General features: G+C 38.2%; 1 protein-coding gene across 3 annotated transcripts in view; it reads right to left on the bottom strand.

Annotated features, from left to right (window-relative positions):
* CDH5 (cadherin 5) overlaps positions 1-25,125 on the bottom strand; it is a 30,716-nt gene extending 5,591 nt beyond the window's left edge. Inside the window, exons 1-9 of one of the 3 annotated variants that reach the window (XM_074839631.1) lie at positions 24,993-25,104; positions 22,830-22,914; positions 7,601-7,802; positions 4,992-5,280; positions 4,786-4,902; positions 3,862-4,026; positions 3,260-3,447; positions 1,210-1,463; positions 497-639 (exon numbers count right to left, since the gene is read on the bottom strand). In XM_074839631.1, coding sequence (XP_074695732.1) covers positions 497-639; positions 1,210-1,463; positions 3,260-3,447; positions 3,862-4,026; positions 4,786-4,902; positions 4,992-5,280; positions 7,601-7,789 — 1,345 coding nt within the window. In that variant the 5' untranslated portion in view covers positions 7,790-7,802; positions 22,830-22,914; positions 24,993-25,104. Of the gene's footprint in view, positions 1-496; positions 640-1,209; positions 1,464-3,259; positions 3,448-3,861; positions 4,027-4,785; positions 4,903-4,991; positions 5,281-7,600; positions 7,803-13,204; positions 13,325-22,829; positions 22,915-24,992 lie in introns of those variants that run through there. The other 2 variants (XM_074839630.1, XM_074839632.1) reach the window with 2 other exon arrangements.
* Positions 25,126-27,045: the final 1,920 nt, after the last annotated feature.

Genomic DNA, 27,045 nt, shown 5'->3' with positions numbered 1-27,045 from the left:
CAGGCACAGAACAGGCCATTTCTATATTATTACATATCTTTCACCCTCCAGAAAAGGTTGGCCTGCCCCAAACTGACTTGGGATATGGCCCCTGAGCCTGCCCTGCTTCCTGACCTTGAGCAAAGCTACACTGGGCAGCAGCGTGGGAGGGGGATTTTGTAACTCTGTGCAAGTGGGTGAAGCTGTCTGGGATGTTTCTGCTCTAAACACAGGCTTATGCCCCGTTTCACAAGCTGCTTCCTCTCCTCAATGCCCTTTTTATTCCTTGTAACAAACTGAATGCATTTTCATAATAGCTAGGGGTCAAATCTTAGAACTGTATTTGACCTATTTGTAGGTACTCATTGGATTTGGAAGATTGCTGTGCAAATCCTGCAAGCATCCCTTTCAGTGGAAACAGGCTGTCAGGTTGCAGCTTTCCTTTTTCGATAAGCTACAACCCTGCTGTAAAGTTGTACACTGATTTTTTTCAAATAGGGAAGTGGATAGCACTTACCATCTTCAAGGATTTCCTGAGCTGCTACGGTGATGTTGTATGAGGAACTGAATTCTCTGTCCAGGGGCTTGGGAAGTTGGATAATTCCAGTATCGGATACCCTAATATAGTCTCCATTAGGACTAGCTCTTCGTTGAATAAATCTGTTTTTTGTTTAAAAAGAGATATGTCAATGCAAGGGTGATAATACTGTGTTTCACTTCAGTTCTTCATAGTGAAAGGTCAGAGAGTTCTTGTGTGACAAATTACATTAATATCTTGACCAGGTGGTCTCAGAATATTTCCCTAAAATTAGGCAAGCTGTGACAGCAAAATATATCCATTGGAAAAGTTTCCAGATTATTGTATTTTGTTGTTTCAGAAGTCTATTTTCTTTTCAAAGCACATGCTTGAGAGAGTTATTACAATAAAATAATGTAACAAAAATTATAACCATGTAAAGATATCCAGGATTATGCGTTTTCCTGTAAATGTGCAAATGTTTTATCAGTAAGTTCATGTGGTAATTATGTGGGTAAATGTAATTTATTGTCACATTTGATGGTTACCATATATACCCATGGCTGCAGTGTTGAAAAAATAAAAATAGATATTTTTTTTGACATGCAGATTCTGAAAAATAGGGCCACAGTTTCAGTTCTTTGTCAAATTCTTGGAATCATTAACAAATTCTCCACTTTAAAATAGAATTACTACAACTGGTGTTGTGTTACCTGATTTTCCGTTTAGCTGCATCAGGGTCATATGCCCAAACTGAACCAAGTGTTCTCATTTCTGGATCATTTTCCCTCACTTTAAATTCATATGGTAGTTTAGTGAAGACAGGAGGCTCATCAACATCAGTGACTTCAATGGTGACTGTTGAAATGCTCCTAGAGCCACTGGATTTAAAATAGCGAAGATCAACCGTGGGATCTGTTGCTTCAATGTCAAACTTGTATTCTGCTACTTTTTCGAAGTCCAGGGGCTAGAAAAAAGACAAACATAGATATTCTTTCTTTGGAGATGTCTAAGTAAACTTTGCATTAGCTATCTCTGCAAATTTAAGCTCTGTGCTCTAATTCGTGTTTGGAAATACTACCAAATTGCATCTTAGCTTGACTCTCGGGAGACCATTTCCAAACTGAACTTCTCTTTCATGGAGTTGCTTGAGCAACTTCTGGTTTTGAACAGATTAATTTAGTATTCTAAATTCAGCAAGTATTTGTTAATTTAAATAATTTTCTTTTTGTAATTCTGTAGCTACCAAAACTTGTTTAATTCCCATTTCTCAAAGGTTGGGGACCAGATTCTCCCCTTCTTGGCTAGGCTTTCTGTTCTGAAGTCATTCAAGGCAGACTTCATAGCTCCACTGACTGATAGCTGGGGCTTTTAGTGATAAATGACATCCGCTTCCTTGTTTTTCCCATTGACTGAGATTATAAAAGGAATCACACAATGGAAGGAAGGCCAGGAACTAGGGCAGTACAAAATGCCCAAGCTATCACTCATTTTGAAGTTTGGGTCCCTTTGCACTATCACCTGAGATTATTAAAGCACTGTGAAATACCCAGTTTTTAATTGTGGTGACTCTTGTTTTTCTCTTTGAGTAGACATTGCAAATGGAAGTGATAGTGCTTATCTAGCAGTTGAAATTTTATCTCACATGGCTATGTATTTAAAATTTTGATATGTGCATGGCCAAAAGCATGTTACAAAACAGTGGGGTGAACTTTGCCCACTGCATGTTAAAGGATGAGCTGATTCCAAATCACACAGTGAGTGTATGTGTGGGCTCTCTTATTGCTCCTCCTCTGGGCAGCAGTTGCAAGCAGTGCATTCTTCGGGTCCTGGAAAGACCAGGGGAAGGGCTGTGTTTGGTGAAGGAAAACTGCTTACACCTAGTGTGACCACAGCTGAAGACTTTACTGCTGGTGGTGGAATATTTGGTGTTTTTTTTCCTTAAAGTTTTCTCTTCTTCTTAATGACATTTCTAGTCTTAACAGTTACAGATAGACATTTGGAAGTGGAAAAAACACTCCTGTCAATCTGTGGATTACAGGAGGTGATTTATAGTCCTCCTGCCTCTGTGGTTTTTTTTTGTTTTTTTTTTTTTTTTTACTGTAAGTCAATGAAATCAATGAACTCTTGGCTTGGCAGTGCTCTGCATAACACAAGAATGTCCCTTGGTACAAATCAAGTAGGTCTGAGAATTAAAAAACAAAGAGCAAGCCATAATAAAGGCTTTGGAGAGTCTGGGCCCTCTGAAAGAGTTATAAGGAGTTAGTGGGGAAGCTCTGAAAACACCCTGAGGAAAGTAAGGTAGGTGTGGCTCAGATTGGAGCAAGTACCACATTGTAAAGGGCACTTTTAGAAGAGTGGTCAGGTGGACTTGGTCACATTTTCTACTTTGATTTCACTTGGGCGGCAGAAGGGAAAGATTCTTTGACTTGGTCAGTTGGTTCAACTCTTAAAATCACTGATTCTTTGAAGCATCCAAGTATCTGAAGTTTGAGAGGAGGCCGAAGTGTGAATATCTGACATAGTCCCCACTGCACTCTGCAGTAATTCTAGATTTTCCTGGGACTGGCAGTTGAAATGGACTAGTAAATTGCCAGCTCTTCCATAAACCAGAGATTACAGAACAGGGTTTTCAGGATGAACGTATTTCATGTTGACTTCCACACATTTCTATTTTTTCCTTTTGCTGGTCCCAAACTGAATCAAACACTCTTGTTACACATGGAAAAACAAAAAAATAATCTTTGTTACTGGGAAAAGTACCTTCTTTGGCCTAATGATTCCTTCATTTGTGAATGGATTTGCTATAATTTCAAAGGTGTCCCTGTAATCTCCTCTGACAAAACTGTATTTCGTATTTCTATGTTGTGGTTCATCAACATCTTCTACTTTGACTCTGCCAACTTCTCCTCCTACTGAAATGTTTTCAGGAACTTTAAAGTGAAATGATGCTGTTAAAGAAAAAAGAACAAAAAAGACATAAAGAGCATATACACGGAAGTTAGAACTTAGTTAAAAATTGTTCTTAGTTTATAGATGTACAGAAAAATGTCATTGAGAATTCAGCATTATATATCTCTACAGACAGCACTTTGATGTATTTTTTTATAAAAGTATAATTAATTCTCAAAATTGTCAAAATCTTGTACAAAGTGATGAAATTAATACTGATTTTTATTTTCTCCTCTAAGTGTGTGTCACCCAGGAAATGTAGCTAGGGCTGAAATACAGAAGACCTTCTGAATATGTAAGATTCTTTTGTCCACTTTTAAGGAGAATTGAATTGGGATGAACTCTGACATAAATTTGTTATAGTTGTGTCAGCCCTTGGTTTCTAAATGATACAGTGCTTGCACTATACTTACGGTGTTTGAATACTGGGAAGTTATCATTGATGTCAGTTAAAGTGATAATGACTGTAGCTGTGCTTGAATCCCCAGAAGACCCCGGAGCATCTTTTGCTTTAACAATAATTTCATATGTTGATTGATTCTCTCTGTCTAAATCAGCCCTTGTTGTAGAAATCACACCTTTGAAAAAAAACATTGAATATGATTAGATTTTGCAGCATGTCCAACATCTCTTAATTTTGACAGCAAATTTTTGTCGTATGCCACACATTCAGCTTTAAGTAGCATTTTTACAGTGGTATTTTTCTAAGGCTAGAAATGCTAGAAATTACATGATGGAGTATTTGGGAGATTTTTTACGATGCATGCCTTTAAACTGATCTTTGCTGCTTAGGAGTAATCTAATGATGTCTAAACTTGGTCACTACAGCATCTAGAGAGTTTGTCTGAGTACCTTTTTATCTGAGTTATTTGGTCCAGAGGACTAGTATGGTTACAAGAGATACTGACATTGTTTTTAAAACTGGGTGAAATTTAAACAAGAAAGTTTAGGAAAGTGAAGGGTTGAGGTATTGATTATTGAATACTGCTACAGAATTTATATATTCCCTTTTTCTGTTTGGTCAAAGGAATGTGTGCTGAACTGAAAACATGGATTTGTATTAGCTCCTAGTCAGTCTGTTCATCAGTGGGAAAAAAAATGACCTTTTATCTTCTCATTTAGTTCACAGCACCTGATATCCTGACTTTATTAGTTCATTTCCAGATGCAGACAGTGGCATTGTGTGCGTGTGAATGAAAAATATTTCTAAATTATGGTTAAAATTATATTTTTGAATTATTCTCCCCCTTGTCCAGAATGAAAAAGGCTTAAAACTGCATTTTCTTTAAAGTGTAAAGTAAGAACAAAGTGTAAGGATGTTTGTGTATCTGACCTACCAGAGTCATCAACTGTGAAGTATTCGTCTCCTTTAATGACTTGGTAGGTGACTGTGGCATGACCTGTAACTGTTGGGTCATCAGCATCTACAGCTGTCACTTTGGTGACCGAGGTTCCTAGAAAAGGATTTTCAAACAGCATATTTAGTATAAATTCTGCTTTTTAACCAGAGACATGAAGGGAAATGAGTGATGGAAGAACATACCTACTGGTGACATTTCTGGGACAGATCCATTGAATACTTTTTCTACAAACACGGGGACATTGTCATTAATATCATAAACCTTGATAATGAATTTAGATGGGGGTTCCAGTGACTGGTTGTTTCTTCTGTCAATAATGAGCGCTGTCAGCTCATACTCTGCTTTCTTTTCTCTGTCTAGCCTCTCAAATGCATATACATCACCGCTGGTTTCTTCCACTTTAAAAATGGTGTTGGCATATTCACCTTCAATAATATACTTAGCGTTGTTGTTCCTTACACTTGATGTGATCTAGAAGAAAAGTATAATTCAAACAGATAAAAGTGGGCTTTGGCGTCTGGATACAACACGGTTTCTACCAGGAGATACACACAATCAGGGCTTCTTCAGACTCAGTTTGAAAATAGAATAGCTATCAAGTCAGCTGGTGTATTACTGAACAAACACCACCACAACAGCTACAGCCATGCAGGATTATAGGATGAAACTTGCATCCAGACTGAAACTTGCTTGCTTATATATCAAGAAGCATTTTTTTTTTTCAGATCATATCTCATATTTCCTAAAGATATAAATTGTTCATGCAGTTAACACATACAAATCATTAACCTCATTATGTCTGAAATAACATGTGCCACCATGTTCAGTTTGAGCTACTCTTGTTTGCAAGTAACCTTCTGAACTTAGCAGAGATTTTGCTTAGATTTCACAGAATTACAGAATCAAATCTATATTCACAGCTACTGACATTATTCAGCATTAGTCTCTATTACTTAGCATTTTGCAGAATTCCTGCCATTGCTTGACAGCTTTCTTGTGTTTAGTCACATGCAATTTTGTTATAGTCAGTCTTTAGGCTCATGCTATGACAGCAGGATTAAATTTCCACCCCATAGATTTTATAATTTAAGGTTATATGCAATGAAAAAGGGATGGGGTAAAAGGAATGAACATTAATCCTTTTTAAAATGTAATCCAATCCCCAATGCTTTTGCACATTATTTAATCTGCAGATAATCTAATGATTCTTCCCCTTTCTATACCTTCTCCCATCTAAGCACACTGATAGAAGGTTTAAACCACAATTTTCCATGCATTTTATCAGCATTCTTATTTCAGCAAGCTATTTATCAATAATTGCTGGGTTTGACCAAGAATTTGTAGTCTTTTGTTATTGATGTTATCATACATTGCAGCTGTTTGGTATTTAGGATTTGATTTATCCTGTAGTTGTCATTTACTGTTGAACATTCTTTCATTTCTGTTTTCTATTTTGAAATGTGTCATTAAAATTTTCTTCCCTCATTCCACATACTTAATCATGCTTCTGGCTGCTGGGGCTGCTGAAGAACAGTTTACAAGTCCAGAGATGTAACATGAGAAATAACCTCACCCTTGTCTCAAAGATAGTATAGTCTGTGCCTTCTTTTTCAGTTTTTGTTTACTTTTTCAGTGTGAAAGGTATAGAATTCCAAGATTGCCTTTTTAAAACTGAGGATGAACATACAAAGGAAAGCATCTAAGGTCATGAAAGATAAAATCAAAATGTATCAGCATATTCCTGCAGCTGTCAGTTCTGCCATGCTGTTGCTGTGGCCTTTTTTAAAGGGTTTATCAAGTGTTCAATCCTGCAAATGCAATGCACTGAACGCAGCCATTGCAAAAGTAATCAGAAGCATTCCACTGTTGAAATACCACAGAGCACGGTACAAAGTGAATTACTCTTATTTAGGACAGCTCCAGGAATAGAAGCGTTCTCCTCAATCTGCTACTGAATTGGTCTGAAATGAAACAGAGATACCCTGTGTTAGCAGAGTCTACCCGATGGCCTCTTTTCTCTCTCTCTCATGCTTTCTGCCAGTGAGCAGCACTGATCCAGAAAGGTCTGTTTCACTTTGCTGAGACAGCCTTGACAGATGCTGATTGTTGTACATGGGAGGAAAACGTACAACTGCATTTATCTGAAAAGTGTCAAAGTAGTTCAGTTTGAAAGACTAGATTGGGAGAACTTTGTCTGGGTGTTATGCAGTTAATCATAGGATTTTATGAGTGCAGCCCTGAAGAAAATGAGTTTGCAAGCAGGTCAATGCTTGTTATTATTTTTTTACTTTTTTTTTTTTCACTTTGTGCAACAATTTTTTTGATTGTGTAACAGGGTTCCTAAACATAGCACTTTTGTATCCAAGCTGAGAGATGTAAACTGTACGTTTTTTAATCCATATGTTTTTATTAGTTGATCTCCTAGGTTTTTGAAAGAATCTTGAGCTGCCAGAAAAATATTGACATACATCAGCTGCCAGACTTCCTTCCTAACTGTGCACCTGCATGCAATGCAATTGTTTCTGCATGGCGGATGCTCTATACTTGCCATTCTCTAAAATTTATTTGTATTCTTCAAAAGAATTAGAGTCCCTTTGACAATATTCTTGATTTACTCTGTGTCCACATTCTTAAGATTTTTAACACGTTAATATGTTGGTATTAAGTCCCATTTCTATTTCCTTTTTTTTTCTCTTCTATTCTGCCTAGACTGCAAATAAGTAATGCTTTTCAAGATAGTGATTTCCTATCTGCATTTCTAATTATTCATTGCTAACAGACTGCTATTTACCTTGCCAACATGGTGTGGTAATGGTGTATCAATCTCTTCTTTGATATGCATTTGATTCCATATCCAGTCTCTCTTCAGTCGTTTATGACTGACATTGTTTGACGAAAATTTTTGGTTTGTTTTCTGACTTTCTTTGTCAGCAAATGCTAGAGCCAAGAACAATGAGAAAAGTAGAATAAGGTGGTTCATCTTCTTCTGTAGCCTGGAAAGTAATATAAAACATGAAAACTGTATAAATAACAACAGAATCAGATTATTTAGAGAGAGTGCACATAGAAGTGCAAATGGACTTCCCTTCTATAGGAAAGTTTGACTACTTTCTGTATTTCTTCTCATCTGCCTTATCATCAAAATTTGAAATACCAGTCTTCTTCCTTCCATGAAAGTTTTAACTAGATGACAGCTGTAAAAAACAATTAAAAAATTTTAATGAAATAAAAAATGTACAAGTTTGAAAGCTAGCATAAAAACCAGCACCCACTTGAGCTACCATAGTTAATCTGAAGAGAAGGCTCAGTAGTGAAGACCACCCACTGTGCGTTACAGAAAGTCTAGTCCAGCTGTAGAGCGTAGCTCATGGGGAGAGTAGCCATGGAAGCAACACCAAGGTGGAGCCAGATCAAAGTTTATGTTAACTCAACTTGAAATGAAATGTTCCGGCTTGACAAACCCAAATGCAATGTTTTGACTTGCCCTGACTCAAAATATGCTGTCAATATCTTCATATGGAAAATATTGATTTAGAATAAAATCTGGTTGTTTTGGTGGAAAAAATGATTCATGTGAAATTTTAAATCGATTCCAAGTACAATGTAGAAAACGATCTTCCTCAGAGAGCTCATTTATTGATTCAATTCCTTGTATTTTGTAACGTTTGAAGACACATATAAAATTCCTTTATCCCCTATTCTCAGGTTTTACCATCTACAAAATGATAATTTGTGAAATTATTCTCAGGTGAAACCATACTTTTGCATCACATATTAATATTAGCAAAATTTAGGCCTGACTTTTGTATCAGATTGAGAAGTTATTTTAATGTAGCAAAGCTGATTCTTCCTAATTCCCCCTTCCCAATATAAAGAACTGTCAGGGAACTTTAATACTCAAATAATCAGACTTTAAATTACACATAAATGACTTTCCATTAGCTTTTAGGAGCTGTCAGCATGCACATCAAAAATAAAACCGTTAATTGTGATAGAGAAGTTGACATCAAACAGGTTTCTAGATGCGAGATTAAATTAATATTTTCGGCAGGAAGGTGCTGAGACGTTTCCAAAATTACTCTTTGGTAACTAGGCAATCAGTGTTATCCCGTGGTGCCGCATCATTGTCAGTAAAAAGATTTTATGTACCATGAAATTTTGCTTTCCTGTGCTTTTCTTTCTTCTACGTTGTTGTACATAAGCTGAGGAACATTCCTTCTTTGTGATTGTGTAGGAAATGACCAAAGAAGGTGGCTTTGAAGTTGTTTTTAATAGCTAAACTGTGTTTTATACAGTTTTATGGATTCATATACATTTATTTGATTTAGCTAGGATTGTTTTGTATTCTATGCACTTACTTTGGCTCTGAATATTTTTAGAAAAATTATTAAGATTTAGTTGTTTTGCTTTATTTTATTTGTGTACATGAACATTCTACAACTGGAAACTGGAAGGCATTGGTATGATTCAGTTGTGATCACATAAGTCTGTCTTTACTCATAAAATTACAAAACATGATAATCAAAGGAAACCAGTTGGTTAACGTGAACTAGTACAAGCTGTAGTTTTGGAAAAAACAGACTGTGGTGTTTAAAAAGCAGTTTTCTCTTGTTGCTCTGGTACAGTGGAGAGCTCCTGTACTGCTGTAGGGAAGAGATTATTTGGGAAAACTGAGGACAGTCCTGTCCACTTCCATTGCCATTCATTTCACTGGAAGTGATACACTTACAAATATCCTTGCAGAAAGCATTTTTAACTTAGTCAAATCTTCACTAAAGCATACTGGTCACTCTACAGAGTAGAGTATAAATCTACTTTGTAAAGACAAATTTTCTGTCTTCCCAGTAATATTGTCCTAGGATTTGCCTCTCTGTTTATTAATGCTCAGTTCAGAGCCTGCCATGCCCTCTGTCAGACTCCTCACGGTTCTTCTCTCACTGTTGCTGAGAGTGATTACTAGTAACAGCAACTCCGGGACCTTTGGTATCCTCATACAGGGGCACAGCTTATCGGAAATTGAAGGCTCAAATTCATAACGAGTGTACGGTTATCTGTATAGGAGCTCTGGGACTGTGGTAATATCCTGAATATTCCTGAGGATCCATGCAGCAAATGCAAACTCTCCTTTGAAGGAGGTGGCCTGTGCATGTTTCACAGTTCAGGCCTTGTTTGAAAGCTTGGCCTTTAATACAGAACGCGCTAGACTGAATCTTTTTAAATATATGCACATTTCAGCTGAAACGTAAGCTACCTCCTCCACTCAGCAGATCCATCTTTGTGTTCTTAGATTTTAAGGTGGCTTCACTTCCTTTAACTCCTCATTAATGGATTCCTTGTTACTACTTGTCCAGCCTCCTTGTACGTTAACAGTTCCTTTGTGAGCAATTTGGTGATGTTTGGTCTGCCCTCTGATATGCACTGTAGGTCAAACACAGACTGAGATAGAAGAGCCTCTTGCAAAAAATGACTTCTGCTTTGTCTTTGGCATCTTTCAGAAAGTCTCATTTTGGTAGAAGTAACACCACACACTCAAGAACTTTGTATGCTGTCTTTTCTAGGGACATTTGATGTGCACTGCTCCATAGGACAGTCTGACTCTGAGAAGAATTCCCCTAGGACACCATGCAAGTTTTCCATTCCTCAGCTGGGGGTCCATGGCTGTTGAATCCATAGCTGAATTCATCACGATATTTAAGAATACCCTTCTTTGACAGCCCATACAAACACTTCAGAAGCAGGACCCTGCCGAGCAGTAACTGGGTAAGGGCACTGTCCTGGTGTGAAGGCCATGTTCCATGGATGTTAGCTCTTGACAAGCTGTACTAAATGCTCTCTCTTTTTCTGGTCATGATAGTTTTGCTTTCCAGCAGATCTCATTTGAAATGTCAGAGGTAGTAACAGAAGAGATATATTCCATGCCTGAGCAGGGGAATGCATTCCCATGGAGTCAGAAGCAAGAAAGTTTCTGGGGGATGACAGGTGGATGACATGTCAGGGAGTGGCTTTTCATTTCTTCTCAAGTCTGCTGTGGCAGCCAGGACTGAGAAAAGGAAATAAGATGCACCCTTTCAAGTAATGACCCCCATGGCCACACGCTTCCGGAGAAGGGGACAGCCCAGCATGGGCTGTGACCGACCTGTCCCATGCATGGCTCTCCCTGTCAGGCTGCCATGAGGTCCCATCGCTGCTCTACCTTAATGTACAGTCTCCAGTTACTGCTCTTGCTTTAACTGATTAGACCAATAACTCAAACTTTTTTCAATTTAAGCAGGACCATAAATGTTCCTTAAAGTTAGCAGGGGAATGGTTTATTCAAATAGTTAAGTTTCTTGCTTTGCTCTTAAATTTTCTTTTAGTAAATGATGGGTTTTTCCACCAACATTATTCATTTTATGTGTTGAATTATTTTAGGAAATAACTCTTGGTCTGCAGGGTACTATAGACAGTTAACTGAGAAATTCTGGTATTCAAACTGATTTATGGGACACATGACTCATACGGTGTAGTTTCTTCTTGCAGATGGGGAGTAATTGTTAAAAAAATATCAGGTGGAGATACAGACAATACTGTACTAATTAAAAATTTGCATTTTACAGGCTGTTTTGGTAAGTAATTAACTTTAAGGTTGATGAGCAGCTAATATAAATACAGTTTCCGTGTAATGAAAACACATTTGATAAAATATTCTTATGAACATTTGTGGGGTTTTTTTCTGGTATTTGCCTCTTACCTAGTTTACTTCTCACTCTAAAAACGTATATTAATGCTTATGCAAGGTTAGTTTAGTTAGGAAAGAAATTTGTTGTATTCTTGCATGATAAACAGCAGTTAAACCAGGTTTTTGTATGGACACTTGGGTAAATGAGGAGACAGTTGTAGCTGAGATTATGTATTTTTCTGGTTGATCAGATTAAAATCCTATGCTCATTTTTGAGAACTTTTGTTTTTCAGCATCTGAAAAACAGAAATAGTGCTAGAAATAGTGATGAGGAACATCCTAAGAGAGAAATTTGCTTAAAGTGTCTATCACACACCAGAAAAAAAATACATTTAAAAAGTTTTCTGTCTGTATTGTTCAGATTATTTGCATACCTGATTGCCAGAAAAGCTGGGAACTAAATTATTATTGATGATTAAGCTGGAAACAATGATTCATTTTGCTTTCAGTATCTTGTTTGGAATCTGAACAATGTAATGAAGATGAAAGCAGAAAATATTAGCAAAATTACTAGTAAATCAATACTATAGGACATAATCTATTCCATTCCACAGTACTGGAAATCTTGCTGTTTCTGGTTGTTAATCAAACCTCAGCTGTCATGCCTGCAGCCATGTAAATGTAGGGAATACTAAATATCTGAAATACTGTATTCAATCAATTGGGAGAAATACGGAGCTTGAAGGAGGGTGTTTGCTCAGTTAACCTGCCCTTGCTGTGGGTGTGGGTGTGGGCCCCGACCCTGCAGTGTCCTGGGGAGTGGCATGGCGGGATGGGTGCGTGCCCACGGGGGTGTGATGGCTGGGCTAAAAGAGAAAGCAAACTGAGGAAACATTCTTCAGAAAAGTTTTTGCAAAAAGTTGACTTTGGATAACTTTAGTTTGGTTTAATAAGTATTTTCTGACTATCTTTCCCAATCCTGTCTGCTGCATCCTCCCCAGTATTCCTAAGTAGCTCTGTGCAAAAAATTCTGTTGAATTTGCAGTGGATTAAACCCTACAATACAGAGTAGACAACACCTCAAAATTTTTTTTCAGATGCAAAAAATTTACTTAGATACATCATCTAAACACCTCCAAAATTACTATGCTCAATGAAGCTATGATAGATATAAAGAGAGCAGAATTTGACCCAGTGTCAGGTAACAGAATGACCTTGAACAACCCTGCCATAAAGAATCAATTTTTAACATTCATTTCTCATCTGTATGATGTTTAAGACTAAAGGTGAATGTGTGAATGTGATGAGCATTAAGAAATAGAAAGGTAACATACCAAACAGAGGAGGAGAATAAATTATCTTTTTCTTTGCCATGCCTGTAGTTTTTGTAAGCAGGCAAAACATTATTAAAAGAAAGTAGTCCTAGAAATACTTAACACTGCCTCTCGGGGACCTTAAATGGCTGTGCAAATATAAATTGATAAAGCCTCATTTCTCTCTGAAAAGTACTGCAGCTAGATAAAAAGCAGTATCCCTTTCAAAAGGTACATTTGAAGCACAGAGGACTTAAATGCGTTTGCCATCTCCTGACAATGAACCAGGGTCAGCAGTAAAAACAGTGTCAGATTTTGTTCTCCTAATTTCTTCATCTCGTAATTAGACAACATTGCTCTAACCAGCTTCTAACAAACCCAGAGAAACATGGCAGAAAAGTAATCACATAGGTATAATTGTTACCTTGACTTGAGTTTCTGCTTGGCATCTAAGTTGCAAAACTGTGATCCTCCTTCACTCCCTTGAGCTTACAATGTGAGAAGAGTTGAGGGCACATAGTGAGTTCAGTGAGAACGGGAACTAGGGTAGGTCTTCAAACTTTAGTAACATCACTTAAAAAAGCTGTTTAAGTAAATTGTGCAGCATTTGACTTGGAGCAAGCATTTTCAGATATGACTTGTTTCGGGTGGTTACTCAGTGTTTCTCTTATTTCTTATTAAAGCTGTCTTGTCTCTTGTCCTCAACAGTGTATACAATGACTCATTTTAAAATAGGCCTTTCCTGAGAACACTCTGCTGCTTTTTCATTTCCAGATTATTGAGCTGATTTAAATAGGCCTAGTGCCTGACTACCTGGTATTATACTTTTGATTGTCCTTATGTCGATTTTATGCATCTGAGAAGTGGCTTCCACTGATGACTAAACAGTCTGGAGTGCAAATGCCTACCTAAAAACTGATTATAAAATGACTTTTTATATGCATGATAGTGCCTTTGAGTAAATAGCCACCTCAATGACTAAACAATCTGGAGTGCAAATGCTTGCGTGAAAACTGATTATAAAATGACATTTTATATTTCTGATAGTACCTTTGAATGAATAACCACTTCAGCGATATCTTAACTAAACTTGCCACTTAAAAAAACCCCTGCACGTCACTCAATATTGTGAGAGTACTCTTGCGTGCACTTGGTGCTGTTCAATTCTTGGTGTTGATGCTGCAGCACTGTACGTCAATATAGCTGAGGAGATAATTCAGCACTTAGGATTTTGGCTTTGGTTTTGGTTACTCATATTTTTTCCAGGGAAAAAGAGAATAATTCTAAACTGAAAGTTCTTTGTGGTATCTGCTCCAAGTTTCTGGTAGGTCTGGGGAAAGTGTATTAATTATTTTTTCCCCTGTTCAGCTCACCAGAAAATTCTCTCCTGGATGATATAAAATACAACTTCATCTAATGGGTGGATGGAGTCCTCAGTCAGGACAGATGCCTCTTTCAGAAATGAAGAAATTTGGTTATAAAAGATCTGTAAATACTTGCTGTGTATACATTAAAGATTCATTGCGTAGTGGAAAACAGGCACCCAAATTGGTCTCCCAGTCTTTCTGTTATCTCAGATACAGAACTGGCTAGAAATGGGAGAGGCAAGCACTGGTTTGTCTCTCTTCTTTTTTTTTTTTTTTTTTTTTTAAAAAAAAAATACAAGGCCACCTTCCAACCTAGTGAGTGAGAGCTTGTGCACAGAAGACGGGTGAGCAGCAATAATGAAATCTACCTGAATGTCCTCCCAGAGCTTCCTGACACCCTGCTTGCATTTTAGCAACTCCAGGATTAAGGTGCTGTAGTAAATATTGAGAAGGGCATATGGAAAGGCTGAGTGTGAACTGAAAATAAGAAATGTATGGTCTGAGAAGACATTTGCTATAAACAGAGTGATTTTAGAGAAATGAGTGAGGGAGAACGTTGTAAGAGGTCACAAAGACCTCCTTTGTTCCTTGCCAAGAAGCTTTTATGGAAAAGGGATGTTTAGATTTACAGTTTGTTTACTAGAAGTCACCTCATCACAGCTCCGAACGAGAAGCAGGATGAGGCAGGTGCAGGATCTGATCTTGCATCAGTAAATTCTCCTGACTTTACTATAGTTTGTTTTACATCAGTGATGTGCCTGATAATATTTTGGCTGGGTAGATTAACAAAAATAAAAATGTTGACATGAGTGGGGAAAGACTAGCCTATAGCAGGCTTTGCTTATTTTAATCTGTGAACAGTGCAGTACTACAGATGCAGTCAGATGTCATAGTAGGCCAGAAATATTGTGCTTTGTGCTCTTGTCCATCTTGGCTCTGAATTGCTCTGAATCTGACCCATTATATACAGGCATGATCTCTGGGACTAACAGGGAAGTAATTCTGTTGGTGGTGCTACTTCAGCTCAAACACTGTTCCTTACAGCACTAACCTTCAAAGGTACCCTGATAACTGGATCAGTAGACACATAACATTTACTGCCCATTAGCAGGGTGTGCAAGACACAGTCACAATCTCACTTTGGCTCACAAAAATCCTTTGCTGATAAATGCTGATTTAGTTGAGAGAATTCAGAGTCAAGTCTGTTGGACAAACACCAAGGCCCAAAATCTCAAAGGTAGGAGGATGTTTAACTTCTGTTGATTTCTCTCAATTTCTAGTTAACCTTATCTTTTCCAAGAACTTACAAAAACATGTTTGCAGTTTGGAGAGTGCTGTCTGTGTTCCTACATGACTCCTATCTGATAAAGAATGGATTAGTTATAAAACTATTGAATGTGTTGCTGGTTTAGGTTCAGATTCAATTTCCTGCTCACAAATATACATTTGTTTGGCTTAGATCTTGATTTACCTGTTAGAATTCAAGAAAACCTCAAACAACTTTTTCTGGGAAAATATGGAAAAGATGGGCTCATAGATTGTGCCTAGTTGTTCTGTGTTCTTTAGGGACTGGTAGTCTTCTGTGGGTAGTGTTAGTTTAAGGACGTCTGGGGATCTAAAACATTTCTGTCTGTGGAAATGAATCCCATACATGATCTAATAAGACATGTGACTGTATTTCTGTGCACCTCTATAGTATGTATAAAAGTATGCAAATTCTGCATAGGTTGGAGAGAAGCTAGGGGTTTTTTTTATGTGGCATGTCAAAAATCTTACATAGTGAAGTTACCCAACCAAGAGGGACTGCTTCTGTGTTTCACGTGCATAGGCTATGATTCCTATTCTAATCTTTAATTAAATCATTTTCTCTTGATCTATAGTAACCTGTTTTTTATCTGAGTTTCTTACTTGCAAATCTGATAATTGAGAAGCAAATTAAATACATGTTTTAGTTACTGGGTTTCTCTCTTTGTGAACTTTAAAGAAGCATTATTTTTTTGACTAGATAAATTAACAACTCCTGAATCACTTCTGTTGTTGAAATGACAGTGCACTGTTTAAGTGAGGGTTGTTTGCTGTGGTGAGGATGACATATGTGATGAAGGTAAAATAATACTTTGAAATCATTAAAATGAGTGGTGAGAGCACTGACTTTCTCCTCATCAGATCAGTTATACAGTCTAATTGTTGCTTTAATGGATGATTGTTTTCCTTTCATATGAGCATCCTGGTATGTCTAGCAAGTAATCCACCAGTTTTAGTAAAACTGCTGGCCTTTTACCTTGCCCAGGAGAGAAATATGTATGAAGGTCTATCAGAGCCACACCGAATCATTAGGTGAGTTTTAAGAATCTTCTTCCTTTCACACTCTCAGCATGCAGATCATGTATCATGCCAGGTGCAGAATCAATGTCTTTTTACTCATTTTTCATGATAATGTTATTTATCATCACAGAGACTGTAGAGATACTTGAGAACTGATGATAACCAATTTGAAACTGGACAGATACAGTACATGAAGCACTGAAATATATATGTTCTGGTGCTGCTTAAGAGTTCTTACTCTGGCCATGCTACTATAATCATATAATGCTTTACTACAGAAAATTTCCCTGAAGTGATCCCAAAATGGATTAGAGTGCTTTAAAGAAGCAAATGGTATTGTCCAGTCTTTGCATACAAATGTGTTAGTACCAAATGTAACAAGGCATAAAATGTGTTTAAGCACAGTGCCTGCTATAAACCCAGCCACTAAAATATTTTGGAGTTAATTTGTGATTAAATTGTTAAGCCAATTTGTGACACTGTTTCATAACAAATAAATGTATTATCATAAACAGAAGATTTTGGCTTTGTCTTAGTTGTTGACAGTGTGGACAACATTGAGTTTAAGGTCTCTACAGCTTCTGAGCTTTGGGAGCATGTATATGAGGGCTGAATGACTCCTAAGGAGCAGGAGTATTCTGGTGCTCAGTGAGTATGCTCAAACCCACAAGCAGAATTTGGGTGTTGATACAGAATATTATTGCCTCATCATCATCGTGTCATATAGATTCTGTGCTCTGTTGATTTAGCATTCCATTTTTTAAAATCAGGAAGCTCATAGTACCTATGACTAGTATGATTTATTTGCTTTGCAGATGTTGCAGGGGTGAAGCTAACAGCTAAATAACAGAAAATTTGTTCTTGGCCACATGTCTTTTGATGACAGTTGCAAAATGCTGTTGAAATCTGAGCTATTTTGGGGGGTTTACTCTGCATTAAATACAGCCCTTCTGTTCTGAAGTGAGCTACTAAGATGGGTGAAATAAACCCTGCATGCATAGTTAGGAACTGCAAACAATTTCACCTCAAATTAGAATTCTTTGTCCAAAATATAAAGCTAAGAGGAAAACATCTCCCATCCAGATTAATTATTGATAAAGACAGATGCTGAAAATAGTGATGAAGTGACAGTGTTACAGACAGGCAAAGAACTTGTTCTCTTCCTTGTATCCCAAAAGTAGTTTCAGGGATGATCTTGCAATCAGGTGTACTCGTTCCTGCGAAGGGTCTCGCTGACTTTGAAGAATGACTGAGGCTCTGTCAGTCTCAGTGGCATATTTACGTGTCTGTAGATTCAGCTTCTTTCTCACTTGCTTTGAACTGATTTCCTTTTGTTTAGCCCAAACTGTGGTGGCTCTGGGTAGGAGAGACAGGGGTGCAGGTGTCTCAGCACTAAGCCTCCCTCATCCCCAGCACCTCCCACACTCAGATGATATTGTTTGATTGTGGGGAAGCTGGGGTTTGAGTGAGAAGGGGACAAGGGAATCCTCCAAAAATTATTTCTCTCATCCCAGTGCAGCAATGAAATAGTTTGTGTATATTGAAGGTGTTTGTGATCACTAAAAAGGTTTCTCAAGCATCTCTAAGCAGAAGCTGCGCTTCCTACAATAAATTGCATGCACATTTCAGAACTGGTCTGTTTTGATACTGCCCCCTGGTTAGCTGTGCTGTACACAGAGATTAGCTGAAGCTGTTGCTGAATGTTTAAGAGTTTGGCCAAGCTGAAACAAAATAAGGTACACTATGAGAATAATGTATTATAGAGCTTTTTTCACTTCCCCTTTGTTTCCAGATAAAGTCTTAATATCAGAGAGGCTTCGTAGCACAGAGCTCCAACTGAGTAGCTTTGATTAAGGAGAAGTCCCCATCTTTTGAGGAACTGCACGCAATAAATGTGTTTTTTTTTCTTTTAAAGTACGATGTAGCTGTGTTTACAGCAGATAAGGTTTTTTTGACGTTTTCCTGCAACAAAAGCTCAAGAGCAAAAGTATCTGTTTTGAACACAAGCATCATGCATAGGTCACAGTAATTGATATTTATTGTGCTACCAGTAATCTGAAGCAGAGAAACCATGTTTAGCTGGCTGTGTGTTCTGATTCCTTTGTCAAGGGTTATTCTACTGAGTAACTGAATGCATTAATATTTCCTCTGAAAGTTAATTTTGTGGCAGATAAAGAAAGCATGTACATATACATAAATCTCTTGTTTTCTGGCTGGCCAAGAGGATAAAAAACCAGGGTGTGTCTGGACATATTTTGTTTGGTAATTAGTATTCAGTATTTTTCTCCCTTTTTAAAATGTCTAATTCAAATGTCAGTTCATTCTTCTGTGTTTCCTGCCCTTATTCAACTAGACTTCCAGACCAGACTTAATTAACTTTAAGACCTTTTCTGCCCACCCCTATAGTTACAGTTTTTTCCTGGAACACTTCCATTGTCATAATCTCCATGTGTTGTGAAATGATACAAATGGTATTATTACTGCTCTTATGAATTCACAATGAACCTTTCAATATTTTTACTTACAGTTTAGCTCTTGTCAGGAAAATCTCATATTCAAATCAAAATAAAACTCAGGAAGCAGATTTCCAGTTTACACTGCTGGTAAAGGAAGGCTGGAGGGCCTGAAAATTCAGGCCTTAGACTTAGGGATGAGGAAAGCTGCTGTAAGTTTTGTGACTTTTTTTAGAGCTAGACTTTTTTCTGTGTGGATTTGTTTCTGTGTGGGAGTGATTGTAATTTAGCACAGTGTTGTGTTGTGTTTTGCTCCATTATCTATGCACTGGCTTAAGCAGGTCATTAGTCTGATGAATTTTACAACCCCAGTCTAGAGGCAATGAGGAAACCGGCACCCAAGGAGAGCTTGCTTCACCACACAGATTGCAGCCACTGTAGGTGCTAGTTCCACATGTAAGACGTGACTGCAGGAGTGACCCTGTTTCAAGACAGGCCATGCTTTTGTTTACATGTAGTAAGAAGTCTTTGTGAAAGTGATAAAAGTGAGAGCTGGGGGCTTTCAGCTGGCTGACCTGGGGATGTTTCAGCTCACGGGTCTTCTCAAGCCAGCGCCCAGGATCTAGGCTGGTGGCTGCTTCTGCTGCCCTCTCGCTGAGCACTGGGGAGCAGCCTGCATCCCTGGGGAGCTGGTGGCTTTAAAGTAACCCGACTGTTTGGGAAGTTCTTACTCACAGCAGTGCTGCACTTGTGGGTTTGCTGCCTGAATCTGAAACACAGCTGGAGATATTTCTTAAGCTGAGGTGGGATTTTTTTTCCTTCTTAGTTAGTGGCTGTGTAAGTGGAACGTTTATTTCTCCCACAGCTCATATTTTAGTCATGGCCACTGAATACCCCTTTCTTGTGTGAATGAGGCCTTTCTCTTCATCTGAAGAAGCCGAAGATCAATCCATATAAGGTAGGTAATACAGCTCACCATTTCACAGCAGGAAAATGACGCAATATATTCCAAAGAGAAATGTGCCCCTTTCTTCCTGTTTGAAACTTAAGTCATCTCCAAGTGCAATTACTGGAGGGTAATCCTAAATCCTAATCCTAAACTTTTACCAAGGCTGCTGCTGGCAAATCTATTGTACAAAACAAATGTGTTTGTTAAATGGTGCTACAGATGATAGAGCTCTGCAATAGCTTTGTCACTGTCAAGTTCACATTACTGTCTGTGTAAAATGAACCCATTACAAAAAGCATTCCTGCTCTTTGTGCTCTCTGCTTTCTGCCCTCGCTTCTTAATTTCTGTGCCAGATATGTGTTTTAGGGGGAGTGCATTAGTACTCTGGATGATACTAAAATATGCATACTGTAGCAATATTTGTTTATGTTTTAATGACAGCCTAAAAACCTAAATTAACAGTGCTGAGCAAATAGACCATATATACTATTTCATTGTAGGTTTGGATTCATAGATTAGGTGGTGAAAAGTCTGATACCTTATTAGTACTATTGATTGGTTGGCCTAACCCTGACATGAGTAAACTGATTCTCTTGCAGACAGATAATATAGATCTGAAAGATAATGACAATAAAAGCCAGTAAGATAATGCAAATGTCCTCTGAATTCAGGTCTAAGACTGGAGGTAGGGGGAGGGAGTATCCCACAAAAAGAATGGAGAAGCTAACCTAAAACTCTGTGCCAGTGGAGATTCTGCCGATGAAGCTGAAGCTATCACAGGAACAATTCCCATCAATGGCAGGATTTCCTATCATTTGCATGATAGCAGCATTAGGCCCTTAGTCTCCTCAAGTGGTATGTTGCAAGGTAGACTTTGCACTCCTAGAGGATTTCCAGAACACAGATTCATAGCAGATAGTATCATATAAGGAAGGGGAAAAGGAAGACTGATCCTACCAAAGCATTGCTTAGAAATGTGGACAAAGGCAGGAGAAGGAATTCAACTGTATCCTCCAGACATAGTGTGGAAGTGGAATTTCCCTTTACTCTGTCATACACAATAAGAACAAGGGCCTGTGTGTGCTGCTGATAACCCACCTTGCACCCTGTGAGCTTTGCCAGGTGTCAGGAGGACCATTCCAGATGTTGCTGGTGGGCTTGGGGAGAGAGGAGGATGCAGAGAAATGGATGACTTCAGTGCGTGCAAAGCCAGATGGGCTACTGCTCATTTGTGGAGACTGATAGTAGGCTTTTTAAAAGAATGTGCGATAGAAACAGGGGGCTCTTTCTCCTAAAGTTTTGACAGAGGATGGTGGTAAAATCCCACAGGAACAGGAGGGTTTTGATGACAACTAGACTGGAACAATAAAACTGACCTCTCTGGATTTTGAAAAATGAAGAATATAAAACATTTCTGGTTTTGGTCTACTTCTAGCTGTGGTGGTGCTCTGTAACTCCTTGCATTTCAGAGAGCAATGTTAGGGAACTTTTCTCTTTTCCCTCCACTGGTCTTTTGGAAAGGTCCCCATATGATTTCTGCAGTGTGTCGCAGGTAACCATGCTTGCCTTTTCTCTAAAATATCAGTCATTTTTCACTATAAGTTCTGGACCCTTTAATGGATGAAACTTGGTAACACTTTCACATGCAGCTCCTAATCTTTTGTAAGACACTTTTGCTGTCTCTCTCACACAAAAATACTTGTCTAGAGAAAAATCTGCCAGAGTGTTCATCCACCTGCATGATTCTTTCTGGTTTTCTGATTGTAAATGTTTACTTGGATGTACTCAGAGTACCAAAACCGAAGTATAGGCAGTGTGAACACCTGCAATAGGTGGATAACTTTCCCTGCTGCCCTTCCCCTGTCTTTGCCCAGCCCTGGAAAACACAGCTCTTCACTGTTCCTATGAACGTCTGTGGGCTTTAACTAGCACCTGGGAGGGCTGGTCCGCAAATCTTCTCACTAGCTGCCCAACAGATGTGTATAGACTTATGGCACAAATAACATCCATCTCAGAAGTATGTTACAGAGAGAACTTGAAATACTCAGCAAAATCTTACATTCAAAATATAGCTAGTTCACGCTTATTGACAGATCTGAAATTCAGATCAAGATGAGCGAAGCTCAGGTTCTCATTGAATGAAAGGGCTAATCTGTATTCTCGCTCTGAAGAACTGTAAACAAGTTCTTCACAATTTTTTTGCATTGGTGAGTGATGTGCACTCATTTTGCACATCATTATTCCCAGCATTAGTCCTGTTGGTGGGATTCCTGGGTTTGCAGTGGGCTCTGTACTTGGGCCGAGGACAGGCCCTGGAGCAGGATGCCGGCAAGTTTCTTGGCAGCAAGAATGGTGGCTCCTGATCATGACTGTGGCACCAGAGTGTTGCCTGCTTTCTGTGTTTGCAGTGGCAATATACCTGCGTAGGCCCTTCGAATGGAGTAGGGTGCTGAACTGAAGGCCACAGGTGGATTAAGCAAACTCTCATCATGGATCAACTAGTACCCAGCTCTGCATTTGCTAAGGTCTGTTCTCCTTGTTCAAATTCTGATCAGCTCTTCAAAGGCATGTGTGGGGAATTGTTTTACCTTAGTAATTGTGAGCTGGGCATCTCTTTGCCCTAGCAAATCTCCAGTTTACAGAAATAATCACTGTCTGCTGTGTTCTAGGGTAGAAGGGAAACTAGTTGTATCAGGGCTAAACTTTGAGGAGTTTTTAATTTGTAAACCCTAAGGATAACAAAGGGAAAGACATTTGTTTTTAAAAAAATACAGAAAAGTATTTTCTGGCCAACAATTTCTCACAGAGAACCTCTTATTTTCTTCTTGGCACTAACATTTGAAGCTCTGAATTAAACTTATAGAACCTGAGCAAAAACCAGAATTATGAACGCATGACAAAAATGACCATGAAGATTCCTTATAGAAAGCTCAGCTGCTGGAAATAATTGGTTACCTCTGTTCTGTGAATCTTTGCTTCTTTAGAAAATATAAAGTATTAGCTGGCCTGATTTAAGCCTGTAGTTCTGTAGACATGTACCCTGACAAGAAAAAAAGAATTTTTAGAAAGTTTATCTGTTTTTCTTTAGAAATATTAATTGAAGTAATTGATTTATGAATGCACAGTGAAGTCCTTTGTTCCCTAAGTGCTATAAATCAGGAGAGCTTCTAAACCATCCCCAGTGATTTTTACCTGTATCCTGTTTTCAGTTCTTTTTCACTCAGCAGAGGCAGGATGTGAAGCAAACCTGGCAACAAACCTGTTAACTGTTTGGGTGGAACTTTCTCTGCCTGAGCTGCATCTTTACCCCTGGGCCCTGAATCCAGAGCTCTGCAAGATGCAGATTGCTGGGTGACGTGTAGCTATTTCATGGTGTAATGTCAGTGTTAGCATTTGTTTTAAAATGTTTAAGAAACAGTTTTATGATCTTATGTTAAAGAGCAAAGCTTTGAGAAATACTCCTTTTTGCAATGCAGTGCAGCTGTAGCACTCTGAAAAATAAAGCCCAGGTTTGTAGACAAAGCAGGAATGATTTGTTAATTGAGTTTATCTTTTTCTTTCAAATTAATTTGTTTTATTGTTTGTAGCTTCACATTCTTCTTTATAGTATACTGTACTATTCTAAGGCTTTCATATGCTAAATTAATCCTGTGTCCTTTTCTCCTGTTGGTCACCCTTTATTTAAGAATAAAAAGTAACTCCCAGAGATGCTGCAGATAAATGGCAAGTCAGCATTTCTGTGATTTGTTTCTTGTATATTGGTTGTTGTTATAAGGCACAAATTAACCTAAGATGAGAAGCTTTTGTAAATCATTGGAGTATCCTTGCTTTTGTCTAATATTTTTTCCTACATGAACATCTATAATATTGTATGCTTTTACAAATGCTGATACAGTGATTTATAATCAGCGAAGGCAGAGACACATTGATTAACTATATCTTTGTTAACTGCAGTAGTAACCAACTTTTAATGTTTTCGGTAGCTAAGAACAGAACAGATTTTCTCACAGAAATCCATCTTCTTCCATATCTTTTTTTCCTTGCATTTCTTTCCTTCCTTTATCTTTATTACAGCATGACAACCAGCACAGTAAGGTACTGTGCGCACTGACAGTCCCACTACTGCAGAATAGAGTTCTTACAAAAAAAGCAGTATCAGTTCATCTCTTATGCATAAACACTTTGTCTCTGCAAGCTGTACAGCAAACTTGTTAGCACAGGAACTTGCTACACTATCTTCAGGATAAGATAAAAGCCTTTTCAACCAACTTTTTGTATCAAGCCACTGCTCATAAAATACCTTGTCAGAAAAAAATTGTTCGTTTTGGACCACTGAGATCAAGAAAATTCTAAAATAAGAGTTGCTGGTCTTTTAGAACAGGGGCTGTAAAACCTTGTAGTCCAGGGTTAGGGTGCTAAAGTACCTGGGCCACTTTAAACTTGCGGTTTAGGAAACCAAGTCACTGACATATTTGTGTAAACTCCCCTCTAAGCCTTAAACAAATCTCTTAGCAGGAGAGATATGCCAAAGCTGGCTAGTATACATGGTGGCTTTCACCTCCTCTTGGCATTGGTCATAATAAAACCATATCGCCTTAAAGACAGATAGTGAGTCAACCCTCATTTTGATAAAACATATTCCATCAAATTGTACCACAGCATACACCTGCTCACTCAAAAGAGTCCTAAGCCTGTAACTGTCCACACTGCAAGTGAAATCCTTTCCTAAAGGGTTTACGGGTGCAATTTGCAGTATCATTTCTGTCCCTTTTCCATTATGAATGAGCGTCAGCAACATAATCTAAATATTACAAAACAGAACTACAAAAAAGCATAAAATGTCTGTTCTTTTAGGCAATCTGGGAATATTGTGGTATAGCCCAAGAAAGCCAGAGATTTTCCTCTTCCAGTGTCAATTGTAAACAGCTCTGCTGTTGTCTGCACTTAATTTGGTTTAAGTGCCATCAGTATTAGGCCCAAAGGATTCTGTTGATATGTATAACATTCATAGCCTGTCTGCTGGTATTCCTTAAATTAGAAGAGATTTTTGGTGGGGGTAAAAAAACTTTTGACATGAATTTCATAGCTGAAGGACAGCAAATAGCATTTATCTCTTACCTGAGTCAGAGTTGGTGGATCTTCGGTTTTATTCCCAAATCAGGCAAACTAAAATCAACAGTATCCCAAAATGTTAAGCAGTATACAGAAAATGAAGATCAAATAGAATAATCCACTTCTCTTTTTGTTAAGCAATACTGGGAGTGTTCAGCTCTCCAGTCTCCAAGGTTTTCCAGCTGGGAGTCAGCCTTTTCCCATCCTGCATCCCGGCATCCTGTTATTGTTCCAAGTCTTAGTAATACAGTGAGAAAGGGAGTGGAGGAAACAAGATAAACTTAGCCTTATTATCGCTATACCTACTTATTTGTTGCTGACTCTAATGAAGGAGCTGAATAAAAGGAAATTGGTTTGGAGAGAAACACAAAAGTTGATGTTATTTAGTATCATTTTATAAAGAGTTTTAGGAGTTAGCAAACATCTGAATGGTACTTTAAATAGCATTTGATATTTGATCAACACAGACTATGCCTGTTTCACACAAACACGATTTTCAAAGCAGTTTGGAGATGTCCTATCTATAAGGATTTTTATACCTACAAGCAAAAAAGCTAGAGCCCTCAGATGAATGAGACCAGGTTCCTGTAAAACTCTGTCAGCACTGGATGTAAAAATGAAATTTAACAGTATTTTTCACAGGTACAGTTATGACCCCAGAAGCAAGACAGTGTAGGTGGGCCTTCCAGAGGGAGAAAATGTTTGTATCATCTTGATTATGGTTAATTTTAAGTCTTTGTGTTACATTCCTGAGGCTGACTTGCTGGGCAGTGGCAGCCTGGGGGAGGGAGGCTCACCAAAGCGCACGAAGGCATCAGTGTCTCTAATAATGTCACCCACATAGAACTGAAGTCAGGATACTGGTCAGTGAGCTCAGTCTGATGAGCCAGTGAGCTTTTCTACAGCCTAGCCTGAGTACCCCAACCCTTCTGTGGGACTGTGATGCATTCTTCAGTGCCACCTGCCATTTTCTGACCCTATCTGTGTGCTAAAACTGAATGTGAAGGTATATCTGGCATTGTACAGTACAAATGGAAGAGGAATTTTTTTACTAAATAATGCAGAAGAAAATCTGAGAAGTGTGGGACTTGACTCAAAACTCACTTTTTTGGAACCAGTTATAATAAATGTAGGCAAATGTTCAATGTATCTTAAGTAGGACTTTAAATAATAATGTTCCACAGTTAAATACTCTCTTGCCCCTATTTGTCATAATAGTCCAGCACAGGTGATGGCATTGATTTCCTGGCTTGCTAGAAGGCTGAGGTTGGTTAGATTATTGTTTCACATTTGTATGATGTACAGCAGCAAGGATGAATGGCTTTTTAAAAAAATTGATACATTAATTATTCAGAGAAGTTAGGCAACTAATGAGGAGACATTTTTCAAAATCTTACGTAAGGAGACCAACTAGAGTTAGTTTCCTTATAAGAAAATAAACCATTCCTCTGTCGTTGCTGAGAGAAGAGCAGGGAGGATGTTGATAGGGGTTTTCCAGGGAACTGCAGTTATCAGGTCAGGATACAGCTCAGTGATAATCTGGTACCCACAGCAGACAACAGTCCCAGATATGATTTACTTTTGCATATGACTTCAACTGTATTTACAACTGTTGCACAGCCTTTGATGTTCATATCTGTGGACTTGGGAGTAAGCACGTTATTTAGCTAATCTAAACAAAGGATGAGGGTAAGAGAGCCCTTCATGTCTACTGCTCGGAAAAGGAAAAGAGAAAACCCCCATGGTCTCTACATATGCCCTGAGGCAACAGGTCTAGATTATTAAAGTCTGTTTTGATGCCTGCTAAGTAAGCTTTGTATTAGTTGACTTGTTTTATCTCTACTGAAAAGTTCAAGGAACAAAGTGACAAAATTTCTCAAGGCATTTTCAGCGTGCTTTGTTTCAGAGCTCAATAGAATAACTGAAAACCATTTATAAGCTTTGAGGAAGATACTTTCATTTAAATTTTAGAAACCTGATTTAATATCTCAAAACCTTCCACATTACGCTTTATAGATTTCATCTCTGCTAAACTGATTCTTTAAGTCTTTCTGGCTAT

This window comes from Strix aluco, chromosome 14 (genome assembly GCF_031877795.1).
Source record: "Strix aluco isolate bStrAlu1 chromosome 14, bStrAlu1.hap1, whole genome shotgun sequence".
NCBI classification, from domain to species: domain Eukaryota; kingdom Metazoa; phylum Chordata; class Aves; order Strigiformes; family Strigidae; genus Strix; species Strix aluco.
The sequence above is the reverse complement of the archived record's forward strand: the minus strand, read 5'-3'. Positions and strand labels throughout refer to the sequence as shown.